Source organism: Hyperolius riggenbachi, chromosome 12 (assembly GCF_040937935.1).
Source record: "Hyperolius riggenbachi isolate aHypRig1 chromosome 12, aHypRig1.pri, whole genome shotgun sequence".
NCBI classification, from domain to species: domain Eukaryota; kingdom Metazoa; phylum Chordata; class Amphibia; order Anura; family Hyperoliidae; genus Hyperolius; species Hyperolius riggenbachi.
In genome coordinates this window covers 83449692-83469658 of record NC_090657.1, presented here as the reverse complement: position 1 = coordinate 83469658, position 19967 = coordinate 83449692, and the positions used below count along the sequence as shown (strand labels likewise).

General features: G+C 42.0%; 1 protein-coding gene across 11 annotated transcripts in view; it reads right to left on the bottom strand.

Moving 5' to 3' along the window:
* LOC137540857 (uncharacterized) overlaps positions 1 to 19967 on the bottom strand; it is an 82988-nt gene that overhangs the window by 14951 nt on the left and 48070 nt on the right. For all 11 annotated transcript variants that reach the window (XM_068262040.1, XM_068262037.1, XM_068262030.1 and 8 more), the window contains one exon: positions 8723 to 8826. In XM_068262040.1, coding sequence (XP_068118141.1) covers positions 8723 to 8826 — 104 coding nt within the window. The remainder of the gene's footprint in view (positions 1 to 8722; positions 8827 to 19967) is intronic.

Sequence of the window (19967 nt, the reverse complement as noted above, 5' to 3'; positions counted from 1 at the left end):
ATTTTCTCCTAAATTTCCTCCAAGGAGATAATTTTTAACCTTCAGTTTAAAATAACTTTTCAGCACTCTGCTATTGAAAAAAGACCCACCAATCACAGCCACCCACTGCTCCCTTGCTTGATTGGAGCCAATGGACTTGTGGGCAGGACCAGGGCTCCGTTATTGGGGCCAATCACTGCAGTCCCTCAGTAGCAGTGACAGTAGGTCACTGATAGGTCACTGCTACTGAGGGAGTGCAGTGATTGGCCCCAATGATGGAGCTGTGGTCCCACCCACGAGGCCATTGGCTTCAATCAAGAAAGGAAAGAGTGGGATGATGTGATTGGCGGCTCAGGGACATAGCTTCCCAAAGCTATGTGGCTACTTCCTGTTGATCAGTGGTACCCAGGGCTAAAGGACATCAGATGACAACACAGGGGGACAGAGGAGGACACAAGAGGTACAAGGAGGACAATAATTGGGGAGAGGTCTACAAGACGCCCCTGCACCAGGTTTAGTATATTGTTTTCCACTGGTCTTCTAAACCTAGGTGCGTCTCATAGTCTGAAAAATATGGTAACCTGTACTGTGTGTGTGTGTGTGTGTGTGTGTGTGTGTGTGTGTGTGTGTGTGTGTGTGTGTGTATATGTGTGTACAAATCTTGTGTGTGTGTGCGTATATGTGTGTACAAATCTTGTGTGTGTGTGCAGAGAGACCTGGTTTTGAGCTTAACCACGCTGGCATCCCCCCACCCCTTCCGATCGCCTCCAGCGATCAGAGCAAATGGGAAATCCCGTTCAGAACGGGATTTCCTGTTTGGCTTCCCCCGTCGCCATGGCAACGATCGGGATGACGTCATCGCGTTGGAGGGAGTCCCGATCCACCCCTTAGCGCTGCGCAAAGAGCTAGCTACGTGTTTAAAAAAAAAAATTGAAAGTCGTCCCGCCAGAGCAATGCAGTGCGCGGTGGTCATGGAGGAGCTGAGCTCGTCCATACCGCTAAGCTGTTAAAGCAAGTTTCCTTTTCTTTCCTAGATCTAAGGGAAGATTCTCCACACTGCATTTGTGTTTGTGAATTCTAAAGTATATAGGTAGAAAAAAAACAACGTTTTGTAAGAAATAATACCTTTAATACCTTCTAATACCTTTAATACCTTTTACTGAATTCTAAAGTGAAACTCAGCAGTGACAAAATCAACCATGACACAAACTACTTTCATTTAATTTACCAGCATAGTTGTCTGCTGATTGTGCCCTACTAATTAATGTAAAGTGTGACCGTTATAAATTGTTAAGGATGATAATGGTAAGTTCTGGCCAAAATTACAACCTTGACCTAAATATTCATAGAAACATAATTCAGGAGGAGAGAAACACACTATCCCAAAACAGCTAACAACGCATTTATAACTACAACTCATTAGTGTCTTATCTTAAAATGGTTGAGAACAGATATCACAAAAAAACTCCAGCCAAGACATATGATCTTAGGATTCACTAGCATAGAAAAGGTTTAGAACCCGTGATTGTATGGCTGTCTTTGTCCCCACTAGATTTCTTACCCAACAACATGCAGTGTGGACAATCTTTCCATCATCTTCATGAATTGAACTATTATTATTATAGATTGATAGAGTACTGAAAATGTTCTACTGTGCAAAGAAAATACAGTATAACAATTCGTGTAACAAAAGCATCCCATAGTGGAGCTAACAATCTAATGATCTGGGGACAGTTTGGGGGAAACCAGTTCGCCAAACCAGCATTTTTTGAGATGTGGGAAGAAATCAGAGTGCCCAAAATAAACCTATGCAAACACAATACTAATACTAATAATATAAATACAAATCTAAAGGTGGCCACACACCATACAATTTTAAAAATATCTTTTTAAATCAAGAATTGCAATACATTTTTCTGACTGATTGTAACATTTTAAAAATCTGACCAATGTACCACACACACCTGTGTTAAATTTTTACCCAATTATGAAAAAAATGATTGAAAACTCTGACAAAATTGCAAGGAAGTATATATAAGAAAACTGACAATCTACCCTACACCAATCAATTTTCATAAAAAATTGATCAGAAAAATCCAGCACTCCCGATAGACTGTTACCGAATAAAAATGGGAAATCCGATCAGATTTCTTGCTTGAATGAAAAAAAAAATCTTTCGATTTTCAGAAAATCTGATCGTTTTTATCGAATTGCCGTAAAATCGGATCCTTTTATTGTATCGTGTGTGGCCACCTTCATGCAAACCTACAAAATCCAAAGTGATAATCCATTTTCTATATAAGAAATAATGTGTTGCATGGATAGTTAGTACTATCAAGCAACCTGTTAAAGTGGTCTGAAAGTCAGTATTTCTACTTTGCTCTAAAAGATTCCTCACAGCTTGAAAGCTACTATCCAAGTAAAAAATTCTAGCAGAACATCACTGAAATGGTTAAACAAAGCACTGTCTTCTGCTATTCAGCTTCAATTCCACATCCAGACTGGAGATAACAGTATCTTTTTTTACTTGTTAACCACTTGCGGACCAGGTACGTTGAATCAACGTCCAGCAGGTGGTGCTACCGTTCTGACCGGACGTTGATTCAACGTCCGCGCTAACAAACCGTCCCGACGCAGTCATGCGCAACCGGAGGGGGAGATTAAGCTCTTATATAACAGCTGGCATCTCCCCGAGTGATCAGCAGTCATCACGTATAGCTGCTGATCACGTGATCACTATGATCGCCGGCAGATTGTAGTGATCACTTTGACAGCGGCGGCAGGGGGAAAGAAGAGGATCCACTCATCTCCGTGCCGTTCCAGCGACGATCGGAGCCCCCCTCTGCTCTGGCCGGCATCTCTGCCGGCTGGAGAAGAGGTGGCTACTGCGGCTCATCGCTGGAGACTGGAAGGTGAGTGAAATCTGCCAGCTACAGGGGGGACACCTGCCTTCATGGGGGACACCATGCCGAGCCAGCCACAAGCGGGATCTGGCTGCCCGACCCCCTCCCCCCCAAACGCGGCCCTCCATGCAAATTGCCCTGGTCCTTAAGGGGGGTTAGGCGGCCGGTCCCGAAGTGGTTAAATACAAATGTATCAACACTGGAATGTAAACAAACACTCTCTGAGAAACTGTCTGCTCATTAGACGATTTTCATATATAATAAAAAGCAAGTATAATAAAATAAATAAAATGCCATGCCAGCTTTCAGGGTAAGAAAAACTACACTTTGGAAACTTGTAATTTGTAAACAGACAATTTTACGTGTGCACAAAAGCAAATATGATAACTGTATGAGTAATAAAAAGTAGGAAAACACATTTTTATTGAATGTTATGTCAGAGTTTCAGACCACTTTAAAAGCAGGACTAATCTCTATTTTTCAAATAAAAAAATAAATTCTGAAGAATTGCCTCTCCCCCAATAAATATTACATGGTCAGGAGAGTGTCCCTGTTTGAACCTGCAGTCATTTATTTCCAAAGCCGAAAAAGAGGAAGTAGGTTTTTCAACGATTTTGAGAGCAATCGCGATTTTTTTAAGTAATTGCGATTTTGGAGCGTTTACGGTTTTCACGCAGATGTATCCACACCCAGGATGACTAAAAAGAAAAGTATTTGCCATGGTGCCAGGCTTCAGACACCGGAAAGGGTGGTACAGGTACAGAGCATTTATTATGAGGGTGCCAAATAATGTTCTTATTATTATTATTCTTCATGTATATAGTTTAATCACGTTTTCAGTTTGATTGCTGTAAGATAAATCATCTGCGAGCCACAAGACACATAGGCCATGTAGAAAAGCTTTCAGGGCAGACTAACAAAATAATTGTGAATGCACTTATCTCTTCAAAAGTGTGGGCGTCGGTTTAATAGTGTCAGCGGTTGTATGTTATACCAAGCTGTGAGCTTATATATAAATCTATAAATGATCTCTAGGAACTGTCAGGCTAGGCATTATCAAACACGTTCATGTTTTTAGCTTTCATTTACCCTCCACTATCATTGCTCCTGAAGTGACAGCTCAGCTGTATAAACCTGATAACTGAAGATGCTCCAAAGCTGTGAATGAGGCCATCCTGTTTCCTGGATCTGCACTCCATCCATATCATAAAGCATACATAGCTGCAGCTATCTCTCTTACAAATCCTGTGTATTTAGAAGATTATACATAATCCATTCAGTAAGAGAAATGCCAGACCTTCTTGTCAACTGATTATCTACAGTAAGTCATAACTCATGTACGAGTGTTTATTTATAAATGTAGAAGACGTGTCAATAAAGTTAATTATAACAAAAGTTTGCCTTCTTAAAAACAAAAGGTATGTGCAATAATTCAGGTTGGAGTGAGCATATGGTGTCTCCCACGATGCATCACTGCTGAATATGCAAATCATCCTTTGTTGTCCCTGTAAGATAGCCACACCCCCAGAACAGCTGGAATGCAACGGTGTGTCAGCTTAAACTCTGAGTGGACAATTGACTTATTTTTTTTAAATCGTGCTATATTTTTAATTTCATGACTGAGACTTTCTTCAGTACACAAGCAGAATCCATGGATTTAGACACAATCATGAATGGGTTGGGTTTGAGGGTGAAGGATTGTGAGGTCACATCTACTGGGTCAATCTACCTGTGAGGACACTAGTAGTCCTATCCTCTTATGGTCACAGCAGCTTTGTCATATCAGTAATGTAGAGAGATCCACACTTACACTCTTGCTCCCCATCTACTCCTGAATCATGGGATTCCAAGTAACAAATTTTAAATTGCTATATCACAGCTGCTAAGTTGGCACCTGTGTTCTACTAGCTGAGGGATGCAGTGGATGGTTCATTTGGGGACCACATTAATCAAGACTTTGATAGATTTCAAATATTGGAGACTTGTTATGAACTGCATTTCAGCTGTTGAAATAAATATAAAATGTTGGTACTTACAGATTAACTACTTACTGCACCAGGTGCAGTATAATTACGCCCTGGGAAACTTCACTTGAAGTCCCAGGGTTGTAAATAGTCGTCTTCAGCTGCAGATGGCAGTCGCTCGCTCCCACGTGGGTACTCCGCGCCGCCTGATAGTGGGAAGATGAATGAATGGGAACACAGTTCCCATTCATTAATCTAAGTCCCCGTGTCAATGATCGCTGGCATCAATGAGATTCCGTGGTCATTGTAACAGAACGAAGTATCATGTCCACGCATAACTTTCTGTTTAGCGTACTTACAGTACGCAGATAGGAATTAATGCGCGAGGACATCTTGTGGCCAAATAGTAAAATTGCACCTAAATACATTTATTTTAATAAAAATACCCACACTTACATTTAAAAATAACTCCTTCCCTCCCATAGTACCCAAAAAAAAGTTTGCATAAAAGACAATTAAAAAAAAAAAAAATAATATATATATATATATATATATATATATATATATATATATATATATATATAGTTATAGGGACTAAACTTTTTTAATATGTACATCAAGAGGGTATATTACTGTTAATTTTTTTTGAGCTTGTAATTAGTGATGGGCGCAAAACTGAAAAAATGCTCCTTTATTTCCAATTAAAATATTGGCGCCACACAGAGAAATAACAATATCATAACAAAAAATAACAATAGGCACTAGGACATAATAAAAGCGTGCTGCCCTACATTCCACATTATATACAATGGAATGACGGAATGAAAGTCCAAACAGTTACACTATCTGGGTGCCCGACAGAGTTTGACCTGTTAATCAACACTCCTTAATGATGATGGGCAAATTTTCTATCAGCCGTGCTCAGTCACAATGTGACCGGAAGTGGAAATCCAAACAAAAGAAACAAAGGCGGAACTGCATAGCTCCAAAAGTTTTGCAGAAGCTTTATTCCAGCAACCTTTGGAGCGGCTGTGAACAAGCATCCCGCTGATGCAAAACAGCGGTTAGCTGCTCCGTTCATCCCTAGCCACCCACCCCGCTCTCATCTCATTTTTGTTGTGCACACAATGTAGAAAATGCCTGAAAAAGCAGGATCCTGGTTATGAAAAAAGTGCTGCAATATGAGTTTTGATTATCATATTTTTTGAACCATAAGATGCACTCGTTCTTCCCCAAAAATGGAGGGAAAAAAGTAAGTGCATCTTATGGTCCAAATAATAAATATTCGTACGGGTGCCTGCTGTACTGCTGTCACTGGACTTCCTAATTATAGCAGCCCTTTGCCCTGAGTCAGCCTCTGTCCCCCGTTTCATCCTTTTACAGTACAGCTTTACTTGAGTATTAATTTGCAATTCAGCCCCGGGACCATGCCACCGAGGAGAGTAGATGATTGCCCACCTTTGTTCATTGGAGCTGAAGATCTCATGGGTGGTACCAAGGCTCCGTCATTGGGGTCAATCACTGCACTCGCTGAGTAGCAGTAACCTATCAGATGACAGTGGGAGGCCTTCCTTTGTTGTATAAGGAAGGACGCCCACCGATCTCATAGGTCACTGTTACTCATGAAATGCAAAGACTGGCCCCAATGATGGAGCTTTGGTCCCACCCGCATGACCATAACCTCCAAATAATTATGGTCCCGGGACTGAACTTAATACACAAGTAAAGCTGTACTGTAAAACAACGACACAGAGGACAGAGGAAAACACAAATGGACACAAGGGTCACAGGAGGACACAAAGCAACACAGGAGGATACGGAGGGGGGGGGGGGGGGGGGGAGGCACGAGGTATTAGGAAGGCACAAGGGGGACACAAGCTATAAGATTGATATAATTGTGGGGAGAAGATCCACACCATGGACGCACCAGGTTTGTCCTCTAAACCTCTTTGTCCTCCTGTGACCATCTTGAGCCACCTTGTGACCATCTTTTGTCTTCCTGCGTCCCCTATTGGATCAATAAAATTGCAGTTCTTTACCTCACCATTGAGGTTTTTTTGCTCCCAAGAAGAGGTACGTTTACTTAATGTTTTTAATAATTTTATTTCACTTTGGTACCTCCTAATCCACGTACATAATCCTACCACCTTGTCTGGAAGGTATATTCCTTTATTGTTTTGTCTATAATTGCAGAGAGTGACTTTTTAACTTGAGTGGGGTTCAGGTTTGTTCTCCTCCCCTGCCTAATGTTGTGCCACACAAATGTGAGTATAATTATTTGTCTTAATCTCTGTGTCACAAACTTACCATACTATATTGGTTCTCTCCCACATTCCCCTTCCCCCAATTCTGGGTTTGAACACAAGAAAAATTGACAACCATCTTTATAAGCTGCTTATTTATATTATGTGTTGATCACCCAGGGTTTAATAATAACATTGTGCAACCTTCCCATATGCTGCCAACATACCAGAGTGCCAGCACTTTGCACTGTCCAGGGTTCCTGAAGAAAGTGATTATAAGTGACAGGTGGAGCTTCACGCCACAGTGGAACAAAGGCCTAGTTGAGGGTGTGCCCTCTGTTGCTGCTACCGGTGAGAGTTAGGTTTTGTGTGTGCCAGGAAGGAGGGAGTGCTTAGTTACACTGTCATCATGATGCTGGGCTCATGCACCTTAAAGTACCCCTGAACTAATTTATAATTCACATACATTTAATGCTGCTTTACTTCTGGTGCTGTGACTTATATCACAACACCTTCCTCTGCCTCCAGCGCCCCGTGTCACCCATTCTTCTCAGCCAAAATATTCAACTTGAGCAGAATGTCGATGAGGGGTGGGGAGGAAGTGTCATTACTTCCTCCTCTCTACCCGTCCTCAGGAACGCCCCCTCCACTCACCACTAATGGTTCCTATATACAGTTACAGCACACTAGGGAGCTGCGCTGCGTGCGGGCTTGTAGCAATTGAGCTCGGAACGATAGTGTACTTATAGCTGTATTATTCTTCTGACCTCAATTACCACAAGCCCGCACACAGTGAAGCTCCCTGCACGCTGTGTGCTGTAACCGTTATATGGAACTATAAGCGGTGAGTGGAGGGGGAGGAACTTAGGCTGGGCAGAGAGGCAAAAGATCTGACAATTCCTCCCCGCCCATAATCAAGCTCTGCATTTTGGATTAGCAGGGCGGGGGACACAGGTGGGCGCTAAAGGGTGAGGATGGTGCTGTGACATATGTCACAGCACAACAAATAAAAAAACAAAAAAAAAATGTGATTTAAAAATGAATTCCTATTCCACAGCCCTACCTAGAGTGTCCCTCCCCCTTGGACTCTAATCCTTTGGCATGCCTACGTATTATTACACCGCCGGTAAGCTACTGGTCAAATCTCCAGCAGCGTTAAATACTACACCCCTCCCCAGTCATTTCAACTCAGAGGGAGACGCAACTGGGGGTCTGGCTACCCTTAAGCACACAGCGCACTATAGCATTGCTGCTATAGTGGTGCCTAGTTTCGGCGCCAGGCACTGAGCGCCGTGACAACCTGCTTCGTTCGGCAGGGTCTCCCCCACCATTCCCACCCCGCCACCAGTGTGTCTTTCTTGATCTTGAAACCCCACCAATGACACCCTCCCACGGACTGACTAGAATTGCTGGGTGTGTATAAAATTGCATGATCATCTCATACCCTGTTTGCATGTATAACCATGTGCTACCTCTCTGTCTGTCACCCCTTGTTTACATTGTATGTGTCCCTATTTATCATCCAGTGCTGCGTAATACGTTGGCTCTTTAGAAATACAATAAATAAAACATCTCACACATTAAATTCATTTTAATAGGATGGCGAATAAATAGCATGCAATCGGTACAGTACCTCATCAAGTTCCAGCTTGTCAGTAATATTACTGACGTCAAGGTGGTATTTCTTGTCACTGAATCTTAAAATGTGGGGTTTAATCTTCAGAACACTCTCGATCACTGTTGAGAAAGAATATTCAGACAGTTTAAATATGTTCAGCATGGGAATGTTGTTTAAACCACTAATTGTTTTTGGACGTCTCACCACCAAATCAGCTACACTACAGGTTCCTGGACGTGAGAGTTACGTCTAGCACTAAAAAATGCTGCTGCAATTGTCCGCGTGCATGTACACGCTCGTCTCCACACTGGGGTCTCCAAACTGTGCGCCCTAGGGATCGCAAACAATCGCTACAGGCGCACAGGCTGGTGATAATGGTACGCTACATGTCCAACTAGTGATGAAATATGGCATGTATCGTATCGTTTTAACCGGTACAAGCCAAACAATGGGGTGTTTTAAAATGGTGGCCCAACAAAATCAGGTGCACAGAGCAGATGCACAATTCACAACAACACAGCCTGACACATCTTTGCATGTATCCACGAGGATTATTTTATCGGTCGGTATCACAGACTGGTACACTTCTGGTGTGCATCAGACCTTATGTATATCGTGTTCCTCTGAGGAAGCGGCTTTTAGTCGTGAAAAACGTGTCAGGCTGCGTTGTTGTGAATTTGAAATTTGTTTTGTGCACCTGATCTTGAATCCATATTCTGTGTTGAAAGAAAAGAAGAAACAAGAATACAGAGTGATATCGATACTGTTACTTGTGGCAGTGTGGGATTGGCTTCAGAAGCCCCCCAAACAAACTGTTTTTTGTTTTTGTTTATTTAAAGAGACTCTGAAGCGAGAATAAATCTCGCTTCAGTGCTTATATTCAGCAGGGGCATGTGTGTCCCTGCTAAAACGCCACTATCCCGTGGCTAAACGGGGGTCCCTTACCCCCTAAATCCCCCCTTGCAAAATCTACAACCAACTTGGTCGTAGATTTTGCTGCTGATGGAGGCAGGGCTAACGGCTGCAGCCCTGCCTCACAGCGCATCTATCAGCGGCGCATCGCCGCCTCTCCCCCGCCCCTCTCAGTGAAGGAAGACTGAGAGGGGCGGGGGAGAGGCGGAGATACGCGCTGACAGACGCGTGTGAGGGCAGGGCTGCGGCCATTAGCCCTGCCTCACCAGGAAGAGATCCCCGGGCACCACGGAGGGGATTTGGGAGGTAAGGGACCCCCGTTCAGCCGCGGGATAGCGGCGTTTTAGCAGGGGCACACATGCCCCTGCTGAATATAAGAGTTGAAGCGAGTTTTATTCTCGCTTCAGACTCTCTTTAAAGGACAACCGAGGTGACCTGGGCCATGATGAGATAGACACATAAATAACTAGGCTGTGTTCCCTTTTGTCTTTCTCTACATGAAAAAGATAAACATCGGTATGCAAGTGACAGTTTTTGTCCGGGTCGAACTGGGTCAGACTATAGATAACCCTTACTGATAAGCAATTACAGTCATAAAACACTTTCCTGTCAGTAAATGGCTTCTGAGAGCAGGAAAGAGATAAAAAGGGTCAATAATTCATAGATTTGCGCTCTGGCATACTTCAATGAAGGTGTCATTGAGCAGAGACAATGAAACTAAAAACTAGATTTAAATATAAAATAAAACTGTGGGGTATCTAAAAAAACAAGTCATTTTTAGGAGACTGAGGATAGATACAATTGTTTTTCTCATCAGTTTATTTTAACATCGTTTGTCCTTTAAACTGTATGGTTATGCACAGAAAATCGCAGTTTAGAAAATTTGTATACAAATGTGCAAGAAAATTGCAAAACCACAGAGGGAAAAAAACAAAGGAAAACACCCCCCCCCCCCCCCCCCCCAAATTGATAAACAAAGAATCTTGCATGCACAAAACAGCATGCAGAGCTGGATCAGTGAGAGCCACTGCCTTAGGGCTAAGAGGATTTCTTTATGGGACAGCACAGGACAAAACACCCAATTCTCTCAACCTAACCCTTTTTTTGAACATGGTTCAAAAAGCAACCCACTTTAACCTTTTCCAGACCGCGTAATGTAAATCCTACGCCACATTTGTGGCTGTCTAAACCTGATGCGGCATAGGATTTAAGCCGCCTGCCGTTTCCGCTCCCGACGCGAATGTGCGCACCTGGGAGGGGAGATTAAGCTGTTATATGATTGCTGACATCTCCCCTCAGTGATCAGAAGCCATCACGATTGGCTCCTGATCACTACGATCGCCGGCGAATCATAGTGATCACTGTTAGAGCTGGGGCGGTCTGAGGGGAAAAAGAGGATCCACTCACCTTCCTGAAGTTCCCCCGGCGATCTGCGCTCCCCTCCGTTCTGGCTGGCATCTCAACTCGCTCTCCATTAAGTGTCGGGTCCCGGCTTGGTGACGTCATCAAGCTGCTGATTCCAATCAGAAAGAAAAAAGGAAGAGAATCCCCGCACTCCAACAATCACTGGGAGGTACACATATTGTGCAAGCTGCTATCTCACTGTGCCTCCACAAAGCAAACACACACTTGATCAGGCTTGGGAGAAAAAGACGTGGGCACCAGGGCGCTTCAGCCAGCATTTATTGCACATTTATGTGTAAAAAACAACGTAGCAGCATACACAGTGGTAACACCATCAATTACTTCACCCGTCCAGATGACACCTGACACAGAGCCCGTCCTCCCGACAATTGTTTCGCACCTGCCGGTGCTTGTTCACAGGATTTTAGCTCTGCGGCGTTATATTCCAACAACGCCACGGAGGAATGGGCGTGATCAAATAGCTAATACAGCACACGCCCATCAGCCTGTCTGTCCAATCAACCGCCAACTTCCGAAGCCGACGAAGGAGTGCGCGTCATATCCGCACACTTCCGCCCTCAGCGATACACATCCGCCAATCCCGGCTGCATTTGACGTCCATGTCACGTGGGCGTCCGCATTACCATGGAAACGGGTAAACATACCCGAAGACCAAACGAAGCCACTCCCTCCAGACAATCCGGGAGGGATAGTGGCGTTTCATTGGCCCTGGCAGATTTGTTTTGGGGCTGCGGAAGAACGGACAGGCAGGCAGGCGCTGATGAACACATACATTGTCATTGCCTCACGAACTAGTAGAGTATAATTCACATTACAGATAAACATTACAGATAAACATTGAGACCTTGAAATTACAACCAGACATGACTCCCATCCCACGAAAGTGTAAACAGCGATTAATGTTTAAGGCCAGAACCCACCCTATTATCCCACAAACTTATACTGCGAAGGGTTGTGCCAGCAATCACATAAGAAAGGTAATTAAAGTAGCATCTAGGAACAAATATATACAATCACGTTTATCTCTCCAGAAAGACGCCCAATTCGTTTTTGTCATTAAAGCCAAGGTTTATTTTCAGATAAAAGATTTTATCACTTGCAGAACCGAGTTTGTGGTGTATGCCCTCCTGTGTCCCTGTTCCTTCTTTTACATAGGGAAAACGACTCGCCCAATGCGAGAAAGATTGGTTGAACATATACGTTTCGTTCGGAAGGCTGAAGGGGGCGTACCCAGACTTGTGAGGCACTTTGAGGAGATGCACGGCAGCGATCCCTCCCTCCTCAAAATGGTGGGTCTGATTGCTGTCGTGACTCCAAGAAGAAGGGGAGACCGGGAGAAACTTCTATCACAGAGGGAGTCCTTTTGGATCTCCAAAACAAATGCTATGGGGCCCCATGGCTTTAATGACAAAAACGAATTGGGCGTCTTTCTGGAGAGATAAACGTGATTGTATATATTTGTTCCTAGATGCTACTTTAATTACCTTTCTTATGTGATTGCTGGCACAACCCTTCGCAGTATAAGTTTGTGGGATAATAGGGTGGGTTCTGGCCTTAAACATTAATCGCTGTTTACACTTTCGTGGGATGGGAGTCATGTCTGGTTGTAATTTCAAGGTCTCAATGTTTATCTGTAATGTTTATCTGTAATGTGAATTATACTCTACTATTTCGTGAGGCAATGACAATGTATGTGTTCATCAGCGCCTGCCTGCCTGTCCGTTCTTCCGCAGCCCCAAAACAAATCTGCCAGGGCCAATGAAACGCCACTATCCCTCCCGGATTGTCTGGAGGGAGTGGCTTCGTTTGGTCTTCGGGTATGTTTACCCGTTTCCATGGTAATGCGGACGCCCACGTGACATGGACGTCAAATGCAGCCGGGATTGGCGGATGTGTATCGCTGAGGGCGGAAGTGTGCGGATATGACGCGCACTCCTTCGTCGGCTTCGGAAGTTGGCGGTTGATTGGACAGACAGGCTGATGGGCGTGTGCTGTATTAGCTATTTGATCACGCCCATTCCTCCGTGGCGTTGTTGGAATATAACGCAGCAGAGCTAAAATCCTGTGAACAAGCACCGGCAGGTGCGAAACAATTGTCGGGAGGACGGGCTCTGTGTGTCAGGTGTCATCTGGATGGGTGAAGTAATTGATGGTGTTACCACTGTGTATGCTGCTACGTTGTTTTTTACACATAAATGTGCAATAAATGCTGGCTGAAGCGCCCTGGTGCCCATGTCTTTTTCTCCCAAGCCTGGTCATCAAGCTGCGACCCAGAACTTAGCAGCAGTACGAGCGGGGATGCTGGCCAGAGCTGAGGGGTCCACACCTGCTCATCGCTGCAGGTGAGTAAAGGCTGCTGGGTACAGGGGGGACACCTGGCTAAAAGAGGGACACCATGCCCAGCTATCCCTACCAGGGATCTGGCTGCCTGTCTCCCCCCCCCCCAATGCGCCCCCCAAAAGCAAAATCACCTGGTCCTTCAGGTGGGTTAGGCAGTCGGGCCAGAAAGGGTTAAGAAAAGTAAATTCTATAACTAGTCAGTACGCCTGTACCTGCAATCTTTGCACATTGCACTTTTTACTCACTATTACTCATCAGGTTCTGTATTCCTCTTTGAGGTCATCTGCATTTGTACTAAATTTTCAGATCTATTGACTGTATTGTTGGAATTTTCTTACTGAATTGAATTATCAACTGGTGATGAACACAATCCTGTATTGGTGGACTGTAGATATTGTTGTTAATTATTAGCATTTTTGATGGCACCCACCCACTTGAGTTTTAATTATTTTTTACTTTATATGTTCATGGATATGTCCATAGTAGAATGAATTATACTCTATAGAGGTGGCAGTAGACCTTTTTTTTTTAATTCACATAGGGGTCATTCTACAGGTTGGTCTTTTCCTAGCTTATTTATAATTTGTCCCTCTATGACCCAGCTCCTATCCTTTATATGCATATTTTGGGCAGCACCGTGGCTTAGTGGTTAGCTCTCTTGCCTTGCAGCGCTGGGTCCCAAGTTTAAATACCAGCCAGGGCACTATCTGAAAGGAGATTGTATGTTCTCTCCATGTCTGTGTGGGTTTCCTCCGGGCAATCTTGTTTTCTCCCACATCCCAAAAACATACAGATACTGTAAGTTAATTGGCTTCCCCCTAAATTGGCCCTAGACTACAATACATACACTACATGATACCTACATAGACATAGGACTATGGTAGGGATTCGATTGTGAACTCCTCCGAGGGACAGTTAGGTGACAAGACAATATACTCTGCACAGCGCTGCGGAAGATGTTGGCACTATATAAATAGTAAATTATAATATTCTGCAAGTATATGCAGGGACATTCTAAGAATAGCTTAACAGTGCTTAGTTGCATAACGCACACATTACAATGAGTGTGAACAGCAAAAGTCCATGGACATAAGACTTGTTGGCGCTTTATAAATCAATAATAATAATATATTCCATGTAAATCCTAATGATACATATGGTCTGTTATAAGATGCTGAGCAGAGAGTTTATGGATCAGGTCAATCAGACGCCACAATCAGCAGGCTTCTAATAGACACCTGCGTTCGTTTTCAGTAATCAGGCACCCATGTGGTCATTTGGGTGCCCAATGGAGCTAATAGCTGATTGGCTACTACATAGTATTTCATGGTTGTAGTGGATCGTAGAAGATCCTCTACAATTATTGGTTATTTGGATGCCAGGTTGGTTAGGTTTGTTTTAGGCACTTACAGGGGATTTAAAGTGCCACTATCGTGAAAAATTGTAGAATTTAAAATACTAGAAAACACAAATACATTTCTCCCAGAGTAAAAATTTCTATAAATTATTTTCTCCTGTTGCTGTCACTTACAGCAGGTAGCAGATCTGACAGGTTTTGGACCAGCCCATCTCCTCAAGGAGGGGAATCTCAAGGTTTTGTTTACATTCAAAAGCACTTAGTGAAAGGTAGTTGGAGTGAGCAACTGCCTTTCAGTGAGTGCTTTTGAAAATAAAGAAAACACTGAGAATCCTCCATGAGGAGATGGTCTAATCTAAAACCTGTCAAGTCTTTCCAATGCAGCAAGGAATGCCAATACAAGTGGCATGTGGTGTAGGTGTGAGCCAGGCAGCATAGCCACATCAGCTACGCCCACATACGCATTTCACATTGCTATTGGATGCTTCATCAGGGTTCCTATCCAATCATCCTGTCCCTTTTTCACTTTCCCACCAATTCTTTAACATGCATGTAGAGGTAGTAGGTGGAAGCATACAGCATTGGACTACATTTGACAAAATGACATACAGGGGTTAACTACTGCCATGGCTCAGTGTGGTTGTGAGATTTGGGAATCCCTGTCCACATCAGTTACAAATCAGTTTCCTACAGTTTAGTGAGCACTTTAGGGTATGACATGCTGCCAAGGCAGAGCGTCACTCAATGGACAGGACCACAGCATAAAACTATCATTCTGGAGTTCACTACGCTGGAGAAATAAAGAATTTCAGATGAGTTTTATTATATGCAATGTTTTGGCTTTTTCAACATTCTGCTTTGAAAGGTTTGATTTATTATAACAGGATCTTGGTCTTCATCTACTAATGTGGTCCTTTCCATCCAATGCAACAAGTGTAATGTTCAATAAAACACTTCACAGATACAGTGTAATCTTGTTATAATAAACTCGTGTACAGTAAACATTTGGCTATACCAAAAAATGTCCGCAGCACTAGGTGTGCTAAGGCCCAAACCATGAATCAGAACAACTAGAAAAAAAGACCCATACATCAGCGCCACTCCAGACTTTAATTTCAAAAACAAACAATCAAATTTATTACAAAAAATAATACATAAATATGACACCTTTGGTGGCACAAAACATTAAAACCAATTAAAACAGACCAATCGTCCTAAATCACTTTGCTGCTAGTAATCATACCCATGTATATGAAATTAGTACATAGTATTCAATGCATCATATCTGCACCCAAATAAAGATATAACACATAAAAATCAATCCTAGATAAACCAGCCTGATGGGTTCTAATAGGAACCCACCGGTGGATGAACCCGGTTTCAGTAAATGTGCTCTAGTAAGTGTTCAACATATACCCCTCTAGAATGCATGTAATAAAGACATATTATCCATATACTGCATATACTGTATGCTGGAAATAAAGTGCTATAGTGCCAAATAATGACAACTCTGTGAAAAAAATAGGATTGTGTCAAACTGCAATTGTAAAAACCAATACAATCTAGGAAGAGCCCATAAAGATAAAGTGCACAGAGGATGGTTAGCTTGAAAAGGAGATGCTTAGCCCAGGATAGGTGACCAGTCAGGGCAGCGCAGCAAAGGAGTGACTGGGATCCTCTCAAGACAGTCCCACTAGTTCCGCGGGCGTCACCCCGCTTTTCAAAGGAGAGAGGACACCACCTTTTCAAGCTAACCATCCTCTGTGCACTTTATCTCTATGGGCTCTTCCTAGATTGTATTGGTTTTTACAATTGCAGTTTGACACAATCATATTTTTTTCACAGAGTTGTCATTGTTTGGCACTATAGCACTTTATTTCCAGCATACAGTATATACAGTATATGGGTAATATGTCTTTATTACATGCATTCTAGAGGGGTATATGTTGAACACTTACTAGAGCACATTTACTGAAACCGGGTTCATCCACCGGTGGGTTCCTATTAGAACCCATCAGGATGGTTTATCTATGATTGATTTTTATGTGTTATATCTTTATTTGGGTGCAAATACGATGCATTGAATACTATATACTAATTTCATATACATGGGCATGATTACTAGCAGCAAAGTGATTTAGGACGATTGGTTTGTTTTAATTGGTTTTAATGTTTTGTGCCACCAAAGGTTGTCGAGATTTCCATATGGCGGAACATTGTTTTCCCCGATAAACTGAATTGTGTATGATCAAATAGGAATAAAACCTAATAATTTCCTTCCCTTAGGTTATAGGAGACAAAGACTTTCTGATGATCAGGGTTATTATAGATTAATATAGGTGCATTGATTATTTAGAAATGTATAGATTATTTTAATATGGCGATGTAATATTGCCCTACAAAGCTGACTTGTATGTGTCTCTAAAGGAAGGTCAGATGTTGAACAACAGGCAGTCAGCTGAGGTACTATTTGCAATGGGTAATCCCATTCACCTTACTTGAACAATGGAAGCAGACAAGTACCTTGTTTGACCAAACAATTGCCCAACAAGAAGAGTCTTAAAACAATGAAAGAGACAGACCAGGCCTTAACTAGCTTTTGTTGGTAAATGAACCAGTTTTTGTAAACAATGGCTCAGACCTGGCTGTATTTAATGCATAGAAGCCTTGGATGGGGGTTGTTTTCCTTGCACAATGTATGTGTTTCCAAGGTTCAGACACAAAAACAAAGCTGGGGAAATATATTGACTGTGCTGTCAGCAATAGTTCATATTAAAAAGCATAAAGTTATATTACAATTCCCCATCTAGGTTAAGAAAACAGACAGCACATGTATGCATTATTGCATAACAATTAAGAATGAATAAAAAAAAGGTTATGGCATTGTATATGTATTAATATAAAGATTATTTGAATGAATATATCCAGGATGATATAGAGATGCTATATGTTTACCAGTGTTGTATGTTAAACAATAATGTTAGAGATATAAAACCCTGCTAACAAGCACAATGTGTTATAATGAGAGATCCATGGTGGTTTTAAGCATGCCAATGATTTTTGGATCAAATCCAATCTATCTTAAATATGGTAGAAAAGGTCACTGTATAATAAATAATAACCAGTGATTCCAGCAAAGTCAGCTATCCATAGAGGAATTATAACATTGATTTATTCACTGTTGGGTTATAATAAAACATGATTTTTGTTTTTAGTTTGCCAAATATCCCAGTAAGTCTGTGATTAGTTAGCCAACAGCACCTACAAAGGGTGAAAGCCAGTATTACACTTGGGTTAAAGATTAGTCACAGAAAGCTCCCATTGGTCACTCCCACTGCCCAGTGATAGGCTAGAAGATTTAATCTCCTGGGCAGGACCATAGGTAGTGAGGGGAATAAGATGAGAGGGGTCATTCAATGAGAGAAGGATCAGACCATCAGGAGATCTGAGCAGACCAGGACATAGAGGATTCATGCCATCTGAACACAGCCACGCCTAAGAGGAACACGCCCAGAGGCCATCTTGGTGACTATACTTGAACCCAGTTCTGATTTTCTTGTTAGTTAGACGGCTTATTACAGCGCAGAATATCTGAACATATGATGTATTGATTGAATTTCATTGGTTGATATTTTAAAAAGGGGTGAGCTTTTCCAAAGTTGCAAGTTGGAAACAACTCACCTAAGTTCTACCATATGTTCATTGATAACTGGCTGTTTAACTCAGTCTTGGATAAAAAACTAGACCTTTCAAGCTACCTCCTCTAGATATTTTGATACTTTGCCGCAGCATGTGCAAGCCACACCTAGCCAAATTTAGGACGACTCAATAGATATCTTATTCCAAAATTATATGTATTTTACCCGCTTGCTCTGTGTAGTATCACAGGCCAGCGGAGGTTAAAGTATAGACAGTGGGAAAATTCCTGTCATTTATAGTTGATTGCATAGCGATTGTGGGGCAACGCCCAGTCGTCAGATCCACTGAGTCATCCTAAATTTGTTATATTGAATGGTATAGCTGACATCAGCCAGTTTATTTTGGATAGCGCATTTTTGATTTTGGACTGCGCAATTTTGATTTTTGATAGCCACCATTTTGTTTTTGATAGCCACCATTTTGTTTTTGATAGCAGCCATTTTGATTTTGATAACAGCCATTTTGTTGTCGTTCAATTCATCCATTTTGTCTCCAGAGACCCTGTGGTAAATTGAGTAACAGGGCCGACGGCCATATTTGATGAGTCATAACTCTGCACTGTATTTGAGTTGACTGCTAATTGGTTTAAGCCTTTTGTATTGGTGAATAAGTATAATAACATTTTGATGTTTTACTGAAATTATTATCCAGCTCATTGCTTATTATAAGAATGACCTTATGAGTTTTGTTTTTATATCAAAAGTGCAATATTATATTGTTTTGATATTGTAATATTTATTCGATATTAAATTGATATTTTTATAAATTGGTCCACATTTATTTGCATGTTTAAACCAGTACTGTAAAACCTCGGAAAACAAGCTCACACAGTTAGGCGTATGTTTGTATTTTAGCTCCTCCTATTTTCCCAGGAGCATTACATTTACATTTTTGATTTTATATTTATTTTTAAACAAGTTATACAAACATTGACAAAACGCCCGACATAAAATTGGAGGCCCCAGCGAGATCCGTTTACTTTCCATTACTGGTTTAAACAGTGTAAAAACGTTTTATTGAGCTGGTTTTATTGCATTGGCTATTGAATCATGAGTGCTACAGGTAGTGATTCAGAACTGCATTTGGAACAGACGTTCCGAAAAATTGTGGAATTTATATTTATACAACTAAAATATAATGAGGAAGTAGATGAATGGATAGGCAGAATGAGGAAAAGTGTAAAACAGGAAGCTGATTGTATATTTCAATCTAAAGGTATGGTGGATCACTATCTTTCATGTATGATCACAATAACCTCGGATTCCGAACTGAAGAAGAGGTTGTTAGGCGCCCTACCCTCTGTGTTATATGGGTTATTAGAGGTAGATATTCTTGCACAATCTAGGAAAAAAGAGATTGTACAGTTGAGATCCCAATTGCAAGGAACAGAGGGAAACGTCCAATCATTGAACTCCCAGTTACGGGATGTGGAATCAGATCTTCAAATTATAAGGGCTGATAGAGACCAATTAATGATTGATATTTCAGACAGGGAGGTAGCGATCAAAAGTCTGGAAAGAGACGCCG